Source organism: Rhinoraja longicauda, chromosome 8, assembly GCF_053455715.1.
Source record: "Rhinoraja longicauda isolate Sanriku21f chromosome 8, sRhiLon1.1, whole genome shotgun sequence".
NCBI lineage: Eukaryota > Metazoa > Chordata > Chondrichthyes > Rajiformes > Arhynchobatidae > Rhinoraja > Rhinoraja longicauda.
The window spans coordinates 51,135,809-51,148,521 of NC_135960.1; the positions used below are offsets into that span (position 1 = coordinate 51,135,809).

The 12,713-nt window shown below is 38.8% G+C and overlaps 1 protein-coding gene across 2 annotated transcripts in view; it reads right to left on the reverse strand.

Moving 5' to 3' along the window:
- The window catches only part of slc25a12 (solute carrier family 25 member 12), a 75,276-nt gene that overhangs the window by 12,868 nt on the left and 49,695 nt on the right, over window positions 1-12,713 (reverse strand). For both annotated transcript variants that reach the window (XM_078403939.1, XM_078403940.1), the window contains exons 11-13: window positions 11,249-11,407; window positions 5,768-5,820; window positions 4,394-4,474 (exon numbers count right to left, since the gene is read on the reverse strand). In XM_078403939.1, the coding sequence (XP_078260065.1) occupies window positions 4,394-4,474; window positions 5,768-5,820; window positions 11,249-11,407 (293 nt within the window). The remainder of the gene's footprint in view (window positions 1-4,393; window positions 4,475-5,767; window positions 5,821-11,248; window positions 11,408-12,713) is intronic.

Below are 12,713 nucleotides of genomic sequence, written 5' to 3' on the forward strand. Positions count from 1 at the left end.
GATTGAAGACACCATTGCTGAAGTCTCTTAACAAACATACAATTGAGAAGTGACTTATAAGGTGTAAAGTTTGACAAGAAAATGACCACTGCAGAAACCTTTAACCTTACAGATCAAGGTTAACAGGACTCAACAGTAGTATCTCTAAATCAAAAAAAACAACCAAAAAACATATATTATAGGAACAAAGTTTACACAAAAGGACACAAAATGCGGGAATAACTCAGCAGGTAAGGCAGCATCTCTGGAGAAGGGGTCCTGACCCGTAATGTCACCTATCCATGTTCTCCAGAAATGCTGCCTGACCCGCTGAGTTACTCGAGCACTTTATGTCCTTTCACAGTATACATGAATAAAATAACATGAATAAAATAAACTGGGCTATGATACTCATGATGCTGTGTGCCACAGAATGAACTTAAGTAGGACTGTTCTCTCTTGGTTGCAAATAGTTGCATTTTCAGACACAAGTTGCAAACGTTTTCATACTGTCTCATTCTATGATCTGGTTCAGTTGTCCATCACCATTCATCACTGAATATGATCGATCTGTACAGCCTTTCTCCATTACTGTTGGACTAATTAACCATCTGGAGACCCAGCAATTTGCTTTTAGCAAGCTAGCTTCTTCATTACATTTGTTTTTCATTTTAAAATCTCAATCTATACAATGTAGTGATGGAGGAATGAGAAATATATTGGGCATGACAATACAGATTATGGTCACATACAATTCTGCTGATGATGATCCAAGGAACCTCACTGATGCTAAGTTTTAACCTCCTAGATCAATCTACATATTAAGATGTCAACTAAACTCAGGAGCATGCTCACCGTGACTCTGTCCCTCGAATGTGAAATAGTATCCTGAGACTTACTACATGAGTTCACAGATGAAGGTCCACTTAGGAAACGCCTCAAAGGATTTCTACAATATATCAGAACAATATACTGTAATTTCTAGTTTTAATCTGCAAAGTATAACATACTAATTTTGCACTATCTTTTATTAAAATTAACTAAAGTAAGATGAAACTAAATGTCTGGGAAAACAGGAGGTTGAAGATTATTAATTACTTTCAGTATGTGTTGCTTGTCATTATGCAGTGATTTGAGAAATAATGTACATTCAGTGAGCAGGTAATGCAGAATACTGGAGAAAGAAGACTACCACTGTATGAAGAAGAATTGGATTTGCAAAATCAATACATTTCACAGAATTATATTTTAGAATCAACAATTTCAACCAGGAAAATTGAGGAGTAGCTTCATTCTCATTATTTGAGACACCTGTCTGACTGATGGAATTATATGCTGCGAACTTAAAAGTCCCTCTACACTGGGGCAGACTTTCCACTATCCAGAAGTTGGTAAATCCCAGGCCAGGACCACACATATAGCATAGTTCAAGATGTAGCCGTCAACTGGAAGCCAAGGCTCTATCGCCATCAACTACCCCTTGCCCACCAATCTGTCATTCCTGGTGTTCAAAATGAATGTTTCTGATATTCACAAACATTTACTCTGCAACTGTTAGAAATTACTATTAAAACAATAAAACAATTAAAATGAATTTAAAGTTAAAATAGTAACACATTGAAAAATTAAAACGTTTAAAATAAGTTAATTACATCAAATAAAAGCCTTTACTTATTTCTTCCAGCAGACCATTTCTCCCAATGGGTTCGCTATGCTTGTACAAAGATATTTGACGTGGGCTCAGTCGGCAGATTTCCCAGCCTGACGACAGCGAAAGCTGCAGAGGTTCACGCTGCCCATTGGACTGAGGTCTGCAGGGACAGTGCAGATCCTGAGTGGAAAGTGGCACCTATTGGAGTATTGCCCAGTTACGGGCACATCCACTAATGGTAGAAACAAGGAACTGTAGATGCTGGTTAATACACTTTAGCACACAAAGTGCTGGAGTAACTTAGCATCTCTGGAGAACATGGATAGGTGACATTTCAGATTGGGACCCTCGACTCAGAAGATCAAGCAGCAGATTAGACTGAAGAATGGCCCCGAAACTAAACGTCACCAATCCCTGTCCTCCAGAGATGCTGCCTGACCTGCTAAGTTACCACAGCACTTTGCGTCCTTTTATACTGACAGGTCTGTCTTGGTTTTCAGTAGAATGTTTGTTCTTCTGGTTTCAGTTTTGTCTGGACAATCACAAAATTCTGAATTGCTGTTAGTCAAATACAACATTCATCAGGTCATTAGAATTTTAATTTTGTATGTTGCTGCAAATAAACTTAAGATGAGTGTTTAGTGATACTTAATTGTTATAAATTGAAAAAAGAAAAAACAAATTCTAACATGCATTTCACATCCTGAACATCCCAAAGCGCTTCACAATCACTTAATTAAACTAACAGTTGTGGCATGAGAAATGCAGCTTTACAAATATACTGCAAGGTCCCGTTTAATAGCAATGCAATTAAGGATGTGATAATCTTCTTTAACTGTATTGGTTCAAAGAAAAATATTGTCCAACACACTTACATCAAGAGGAGCAGGAAGAAAGTAAATTGCACAGAATTTTATACCAGGAAGCAATTGTAGTGGGAACACAGAACTGGAAAGGTGTTGGGATTGTGGCAGTGCAATGTCATTGTCTAAGTCATTGGAAATGGGGTTTTATGTGTGCAAGTGAAAGATCTGAAGGTATAACAGTTGGAAATGGATGAGACAAGGCTAGGAAGTAACTGGGAAATTTATAAATTAGGTTCAATATAAAAATTGATGATAGGAATCAAAGAAAATAGCACACAATGGGGAAATCTAAATTTGTGATAAAAAGATAATAATCGAGATGAACTTAGTAAAAAATAAGCATGGAGAGGGTGATTAATGATGAAATTAGAAACCAGAGGTGTTGAGAGCATAGATCTAGATACGTATCTGTGTGAAATAGAGTTCCCAGGTTGTAATTACAACTTTAATGGTTGATTAAGAGAAAGGAATTGACACATGATAAATGGAACAAGCAATTCAGGCTACATATGGAAAGTAGATTAAAAGGAAATATGAACAGAGACTAGTGGATAACAACGAGGACACAGTGAAGGATGTGCAATATGCACAAGGTAAAAGAATGGCTTAAGTAGTCATTTAAAGATTAAAACCGAAGACAGACACAAAATGCTGGAATAACTCAGGAGGACAGGCAGCATCTCTGGAGAGAAGGAGTGGGTGATGTTCCAGGTTGAGACCCTTCTTCAGAATAAAATGTCTGTATGAGGATAAAGAATGAACTAGGTACCAAATGGCATTGAATTTTTAAAAGAACAATGTGGCACTGGAAATGGAAACGAGATGAAAATAGTGTAATTTAATGGATAATTATTAGGTAGCAGCATTGAAAATTTTAGAAAAGCACTGAAGCAGGTGGTATAGTTGTTGCCTTACAGCGCCAGAGACCCAGGTTCGATCCTGACTATGTGTGCTGTCTGTACAGAGTTTGCATGTTCTCCCCGTGACCTGTGTGGGTTTTCGTTACGTGCTCCAGTTTTTGCCCGTACTCCAAAGATGTACAGGTTTGTAGGTTAATTGGCTTCGGTAAAAATTGTCCCTAGCGTGTGTGTGTGTGCGAAATGCAGAAGTAGGATAACATTGAACTAGTGTGAAAGGGTGATCGATAGTCGGCATGGACTCAGTGGGAGAATGGCCCGTTTCCATGCAGTATCTTTCAATTTAATCATTCATATGTTGCTACTGCAACCCATTTGTTCAAAATTATACACCACACTAAACCTAATACCAATGTAGTGAGTAAGCTTCCAGAATGCAGGATATATATAACCTTAGAAAACACAATAAGATAGATAATTTGGATTTATAAGAGTGATGCTATAATTGTAATACTTTGTGGTTATTTAATGAAAAATATAGTATTACGGAAAATAGATGATTTTTGCATAATAGATTTTCCAAAACTCAAATAATGTTGGAGGATCTTTTATGAAAATTAAATTGTGCAACATTGAAGTGTACTGGATAACAAAATAATGGATATTTTTCAGAGTTGTATGTTCAGGAATGGCTTATAGGTCTACCCTGATACGATTAACGATTTTCATTTATTATCTTCAGCCGGTAAAGAAAAAGTAAAATAAAAATGTTGAATAACTTAAGAGCTAATATGCCATCACAATTCTTTTGCCACCTTTTAGATAGTGGTTTATATCCAGAGATATTTTTAAATATCCTTTAGCTAGGACCAATTCAAAATACATACATCAGGTTTAAAGCTACAGACAATTATATATAATAAAAACCTGCAAAAAAATGTTAGTGTGCCAGCTCAGCTGAAGAACTTCAAAGCAATATTCCAAGATAACATTCTGAATCCACATTACAGAGATTCAAAGTAGTCGCATACAATACTTACACAGCCACCAGCTAGGATTTCTGCAAGTAAAGCAATTGAGCCATCTCGTTGAGTGAACCTGTCTCTCACAAAATCGTTTATCTGTTTACAGTGAAAATGGACAATAAGATATTATTGACAGAAAAGCGTACTCACATAAGATGGCGTACTTTTAATTTAAGAATAAATTCCTAATCCGTCTCCACATTTACTGTCTCGCAGCAGAACAGTCTTCAAGCATTCTGTGCTGAACCCACTCATTGGAAGATGAGAATGGTCAACACTAACATTTCCCTAACATTATCTCCTTCCAAAAAACAAGTTGCCAAAATAATTGCGGAAAAGAAAACTATTAATTGGTTGAGTTTCCATCAAACGAAAAGTCCATTACTTTGTGCAATTTAAATTTCAAACAATAGCAATTAAATGTTTTTCATTTTTTTCCATGTTTATTCTGCAAATTAATAATTCAAATATTCTTCTTTCCAAAGTTAAAGTAAAGCGTATAAAGCAGAATTCAATCAAATTATGTACTTGACACTTGGAAGCAAACATGATTTATTAATTAAGTGGGAGACAGGTATATAGTACTACCCTTTTAATAACTATATTATAAATCAAGTGATAAGAGCCCATGTGAAACATACAAAAATCAAATTACTTGGGATGCTGAACAGTTTATCTACAGACAGAAAACTTATAAAATCCAAGAAATTAAACTAATCAGTAAGGAAGCTAATCCCTGATGGACAATCTCAATCGATAAGACTGTTGTATAAATGCTGAACAAGCATATAGAAACAAACAGCACAAGATTCATATTTGAAGTGTAGATATCTGCACTTCAAATCTCTCATGTTCATGATTCAAGGATATTCATTGGTGTTAGCATTGGGTTGGAAATAAAAAATACTTGAATAAATTAGCACATCCCAAAGTGGATAAAAAGCATCGTTGATAATTGACCACTCTTAGCACTTCCTTTCTAAATTCTTCCAGAAAACATGTAACTGGCAAACCAGAAAACCCATGGCAAAAAACAGTGGCAGCACAGAATTATATATAGGCAACTTAAGAAAGAAAAAGTTCATTTTATCACTCACAGCCTTAGACATAACTAGGAATCTTGTTCTTCGGTTACCTCACTTAGAACAATATTTTGTTTAACTACTTTCAGAAGAAGAATAAATAAAGACAATATAGTTAATCTTGCTTTTGAAAAAATCAAGCACAGAATAACTATTATTTATTCACAAGCACCAGCTATAACCGCATACCGATGGTGTAAAATAATTACCTTCATGGGGTAATTATAGACTTCCAAGTCATTACGTCATAAAAACGAGTCATAAAAACTAAATCAAACAATGAATAGCATATAAAATAAAGACTTACAGTAAGTTTAATGGCTTTTTCTGGAGCAACACCCAACAACTGTGGTAAAAGACCTAAGGGGAGAAAAATACATCATGATACCATTGGATAGTATTGGAAAATGAACACAAATTTAGCATTTGAATATAATCCACGTGAAAATGTCATAAAAGGCTTATTACCTTTGTGTAATAAACCTTTTATTATTTGATAACAGAATTTAATTAACTTGCTTTTCAGTGTTTGCAGAAGTTTAATAATCAGTTAATAATGCAGAGATGCCTCAAACTTTATTGCTGTAATACAGAAGCTATGCAAATTCAAAATAATTTTATCTTCTCTACAGTAATGTTTTATACAAAACTGATGATTTGATTATTGGCAAAATAATCAAAGAAAACATTTTAATTAATCTAGCTAACTGTACTATGGATAAATGATTGTCAAGCCTTTTATCCCTGGTTGTTTCCCACCAGTCAATTTTTAATAATAAAATCCACAATATTGCATTGGGTGAACAAAGTCATCCTCCACTCATTCAAACAAAAGGGCACCATGGCTCTGCTGCCAACAGTTGCAGAGACCCTGCTCCACCTAGACCTCGGATGCCGTCTGTATGGAGTTAGCATGTTCTCTTTGTGGTTTACTCCAGGTGCTCTGGATTTCCTCCTACATCCCAAAGATGTGCGGGTTTGTGTGCAGGTTAATTGGCCTCTAAATTGCCCCTAGTGTACATGGAGTTGAGAAAGTAGGATAACAGTGCACTAGTGTGAACTGGTGATCGGTGGTCGGCATTGTCTTGGTGGGCTGAACAGCCTGTTTCCATGCTGTATTTTTCAATCAATCATTTAATTGGTTTGGAGAGGTGAGAAGAAAGAAGGGCACTTAATTGTCAGTTTCTTCCAGATACCCAACTTGTTAGGAAAAGTCTGTGTTTAATTCCCTATCGTAACTAAATGCCAAAACAAGCACAACAATTTAAGGTGGCACAGTGGCACAGTGCACAGCTAGCAGAGATACTGCCCCACATTTCCAATGACCTGGGTCAATTCTGACCTCGGGTGCTGTGTGTGGGGTTTGCATATTTTTCCTGTGAGTACAAGGGTTTCCTTGGGTGATCTGGTTTTCTCCCACATGCCAAAGTTGTATGGTTTGGTAGGTTAATTGCCTCAGTGTGTAGAAGAGTGGTACAATCCGAGGGTGGGGAACAATGAGAACAGAGGGAGAATAAAATAGGTTTTGGTAAGATTAGTGTAAAAATTGGTGCTTAATGGTCAGCAGCATTGGTGGGTCAAAAGGCCTCGTAATAAGCTTGGTAGTTCCAAACGACATCCTCTTGTCAGAGAGGCAGACTGACTAGTGGTTGGTCATTGAACACTGATTGGTGGGTTGTTGATTTTTGGGATTCTCTACTCCAGAGGACTATGGAAATTCAACTGATGAGCAGAGTGAAACGTGACACTGACAGATTCTTCAGTACTCTGGACATCAAGGTAAATGGAGATCGGGCAGGAGAGTGTTGTAGAATTTTAACCACAATCTTATTACATACTGGAGCGCACCATGGGGTTTACTTCTATCCTTATTAAGTTCTACGTTTCTTTTCCAGGCTGCTATTCAATTAAGTCTCCAGAGGTATTCAAGGTAAAGGATCACGCTTGCCTGCAGCAGTTACTGGCACTCAAAACATAATAATCATAATCATTATCATACTTTTAGCCAAGTATGTTTTGCAACATACAAGGAATTTGATTTGCCATACAGTCATACCAATAAAAAGCAACAGGACACACAAAACACATTTTAACATAAACATCCACCAGTGACTCCTCCACATTCCTCACTGTGATAGAAGGCGAAAAAAAAGTTCAATCTCTTCCCTTCTTTGTTCTCCCAGTGGGGGGTTTGAGCCTTCCATTGACGGGACGATCTTGGCTCCTGTAGCCGGCAGTCGAGCCCTCCACATCAGGGTGATCCAGCTCCAGCAATGGGGGATCTCAGCTCCCCCATGCCGGGCAAGCGGACCCCGGGTCGGGACTGGTCGAGCCTTCTGCGACTTTGGAGCTTCCCAACATCAGTCTCTACCCGAGACAATAGACAATAGACAATAGGTGCAGGAGTAGGCCATTCAGCCCTTCGAGCCAGCACCGCCATTCAATGCGGTCATGGCTGATCACTCTCAATCAGTACCCCGTTCCTGCCTTCTCCCCATACCCCCTCACTCCGCTATCCTTAAGAGCTCTATCCAGCTCTCTCTTGAAAGCATCCAACGAACTGGCCTCCACTGCCTTCTGAGGCAGAGAATTCCATACCTTCACCACTCTCTGACTGAAAAAGTTCTTCCTCATCTCCGTTCTAAATGGCCTACCCCTTATTCTTAAACTGTGGCCCCTTGTTCTGGACTCCCCCAACATTGGGAACATGTTTCCTGCCTCTAATGTGTCCAATCCCCTAATTATCTTATACGTTTCAATAAGATCCCCCCTCATCCTTCTAAATTCCAGTGTATACAAGCCTAATTGCTCCAGCCTTTCAACATACGACAGTCCCGCCATTCCGGGAATCAACCTAGTGAACCTACGCTGCACGCCCTCAATAGCAAGAATATCCTTCCTCAAATTTGGAGACCAAAACTGCACACAGTACTCCAGGTGCGGTCTCACCAGGGCCCGGTACAACTGTAGAAGGACCTCTTTGCTCCTATACTCAACTCCTCTTGTTACGAAGGCCAACATTCCATTGGCTTTCTTCACTGCCTGCTGTACCTGCATGCTTCCTTTCAGTGACTGACGCACTAGGACACCCAGATCTCGTTGAACATCCCCTCTTCCTAACTTGACACCATTCAGATAATAATCTGCCTTTCTATTCTTACTTCCAAAGTGAATAACCTCACACTTATCTACATTAAACTGCAGGAGACTGCGAGCTCCTCGATGTTGAAATCCGCAGGCCGCTGCTGGAGCGTCGATGCCAGGCAAGGCATCACAGGCTCTGATGGTAAGTCTACGGCTCTGCAGTGGGGCTCAAAGTCAGTCTCGAGCATGACCGCCAGCTCCATGATGCTAGGCCATAGAGCAACCGGAGATACGATCCAGAAAACAATCGCATCTCCAGCAAGGTAAGAGATTGAAAAAAAGTTTTCCCCGACCCCCTTCCCCCCACATAAAGCAAACCAGAGAACATTAACACAAACTTTTTAAAACACACTAAAAATAACAAAAAAGACGAAAAGACAGACAGACTGTTGGTGAGGCTGCCATCGTTAACAGTGCCACCCGGTCAAATACATGTAGCTCTGGCAGCTGAGAATTGTACTATTTAGAATCTTTACAGAAGATAATCTCGTTGGGTAAACTTGTTGAATCAAACTGTAGAAATCATCATGCAAACTATCTAACCCTTGCCCTGACCGAGAAAGCCATGTCATTTTAAATTTAAATATACATAAACTAGTGAACCTGCATTTGCACAGCACTCCAGAGAATGGCAAAGGTCTACCCAAATATGTTTCAAACCAATTAATTCCTTTTTTCCTGAAAAATTTGCACAAAGAACAAATCAGAAATGACATTAATCTGGTTTGGTAGTGTTTGAGTGAAATCTGTTTAGATACAACACACATTGCAGACATATTAACTGTCCTAAAAAATAACACAAAACTTTAAATTCTTTATTTTGATACCCCGACTATGGGAAAAAGATTTTGAATTTTAATCCTATCTATGTCTCTCATAATGTTGTATACTTCTGTTAGGTCACACCTCAGCCTTTATCACCCCAGGAGAAACAAACCAGCCTGTTGCATCTCTCCCCATAACTAAAATCCTCCAATCCAGGCAACACCCTGGCAAATCTCTCCTGCTCTCTGTCCAGCTCAATCATATCCTTCATAACAGGGTGGTGATCACAACAGAACACAATACCCCAAGTGAAGCCTAACCAGTGTTTTCTTCTTTTCATGTTTTATGTCTACAGTAAATCTCAACTGCCTTTGAATATAAAGTGGCTAAGTGATTTTTGCTGGTACTCAGCCAATGCAGTCAAGCATATCTGTTGCTATCAGTGAAAAGTTCTCAGTAAGCTGTATATCCTCAAAACTGCCATTGCTACACGGACTGAAATAATCCATCAGAAGGTGGCAGTCTTTCCTTCATTTTAGCTGGTATTTTTAAACGTTTTCCAAACGAAAAACCGAAGAAATTCTTCCTACTGTCATTCTGCCGTTGTTTTTCTCTATATAGAACAATTGTGATTGGGATAAGATAAAATGAGGGGAAATTCTGATTATATCATGGTTACCTTAGTGATGGCTAATGGTGGCACAGTTTTTTAAAATTTATCCTCATCAGCTCAAACTAGTTCTTTTCATAGCCTGATTCCCCAAAACACAAGATACCTGTATTGTTTGGAAGTATCTTGTCAAAGGGACTAAAATGGGATAGAACATGATCATGCATATATGATTCAAGTTTCAGAAATCTACTTTATTCAAAAATAATTTGAAAGGAGAACTGAAAAAACTATTCTAAGAGTGGTAAAAATGAACAAATATACAACGCAAAGCACAGAACTATTATATTAAAGAAACATTTAACTTCATATAACTTCCCGAATAGTGATAATCATAGCATCACATAGCACAGAAAAAGGCCCTTTAGACCACTGAATCCATGCTGATCATTATTCTCCCTACATTTTCCTCAATTTACATTTCCCCTTCCCTATTCTCCAACTGCACTACTACACTTGGAATAATTTACGTGGACCACTAACCTACCAACCAGCATGTTTTTGAGATCTGGAAGTAAAGAGGAGCACCCAGAGAAATCTCACTCAGTAAACAAGAGAAATGGGCAAACTCCACATGGATAGCATTGAAGGTTAGAATCAACGCAGGTCATTGGAACTGTGAGGCAGCACCTCCCCCTATTGCACTATTGTGTTGCCTACCTGCAGAATACCACAAGGTCCTGAATCTACAATCTCACACATGACAGAATAAGAGCCAACCTTGATGCATGAAGGTTTAGGTACTGAGCTCAAAGCATCTAGCAATAGTAGGAGGTGCAGGAGTAGGAGGTTTGGATCAAATACCTTTATGGTATAGTAGTAGTAACACCATATAATACCAATTTGGGCGGCACGGTAGCGCAGCGGTAGAGTTACTGCTTTACAGCGAATGCAGCGCCGGAGACTCAGGTTCGATCCTGACTACGGGTGCTGCACTGTAAGGAGTTTGTACGTTCTCCCCGTGACCTGCGTGGGTTTTCTCCGAGATCTTCGGTTTCCTCCCACACTCCAAAGACGTACAGGTATGTAGGTTAATTGGCTGGGTAAATGTAAAAATTGTCCCTAGTAGGTGTAGGATAGTGTTAATGTACGGGGGATCGCTGGGCGGCACGGACTTGGAGGGCCGAAAAGGCCTGTTTCCGGCTGTATATATATGATATGATACTCTCTTAATAAATCACATGGTTGTATAATATACTGTAGACCTACCTCTATAAAGGCCAAAAACACCTTCGTAACGTATAACTTTCTGGAAACAGTCAAAGCTATTTTTGTACATCAACTCCCCAATGAAGGATCCTGTAGAGCGTTGGTTCTGCATTCGTGTCTTCACTAAATCAATAGGATAAACTGCAGTTGCTCCCACAGCTGCATTTTAAAAAAAAGAATATGCTTAATTACGGATAGTGGCAATGCCCAATATTTAAATATTATCCCCACTTACAATTCCCATGTTTCCAACAAGCAAATGTCTACATAATTTTCCATCACCTCAGAAACCAGGCACAAAGTCATGATTCAGATGTCACTAGAAGCCCAGCATTCATCACCAATCACTAACTTCCCTTGAAATGAGAAGCTTGATAGGGTATATAACAGAGCTTTCTTTCAGAGGGCACTTAAGAGTCAACCAGATTAGTGGAACTGAAGGCACACGTAGGTCAGTCCAGGCAAGGACAGCAGATTTCCTTCTCGAAAGAGCATTAGTGAACCAGAGGAGATTTTATAGCGATCCAGTAGTTTTGCCTTAATCTCTACATTACTCACTGAATTTCTATTCAACTTGCCATTTGAATTGAATATTCTAGATTATTGGCAAAAACCAAGCTTCCTGTAGAACTCAGCGGGTCAGGCTTCTGTAATGGACAATCCCACTTGTCGTGTTAAGACCCTTTGTCTGAACTCAAAGTTAAACTGTTACTCCAACATCGATTAGACCACCCGACCAACACATTCATATGCAGGGACAACAACCATCTTCAAATCTGGTCATCATAAAAATATAATCTGGCAGTAACGAGGTGGTAAATGGGCAATTTTAAGATCCCACCTGGCTAAGTTGCTGAGAGAATTAAAGCAACTGTGCACAGCGCCAACCGTAACCGTGAGCAACCAGTATTCTGCAAGTGGAAAATTACACATGCAGCAGATAAGATGCGAGTGGGAAGGTCAATTTATAATCCCCAAACTCCACTTAAATCAATGGAGTCTGAAGAAACGAGCATCACCCATTCATGTTTTCCAGAGATACTGCCTGACCTGCTGAGTTACTCCAGCACAGTATTCTACACAAGATTCTAGGGTCTGCAGTTCCTTGTGCCTCCACAAAAAAGTTCTCAAATTTCATCTTCACTAACAATTTAATAAACCTCTATGACGCTCTCTCCAGAATAGAATTTGACCAAACAGTACCACCAAGTACCACCAAGGAAGCTGGTTTGTAAAAAAATAACAGTAGTGTTTTTAAAGGATTCGCTCAATGTAATGTGGTTGAGTAACATTCAAGGTTTGAAGTGAAACAAAGCCACAGAGGAATATTTGTGCTCTTTAAAAAAGGGCTTATTTTGCAGATCATAATGTAGAAATTTTAAAATAGCACACAAATCTGGATTTTAGCTTAATCTGTGGCTTTTGTTTAAAATTCATCTTGAAATAACAAGATATTTTTCCCATT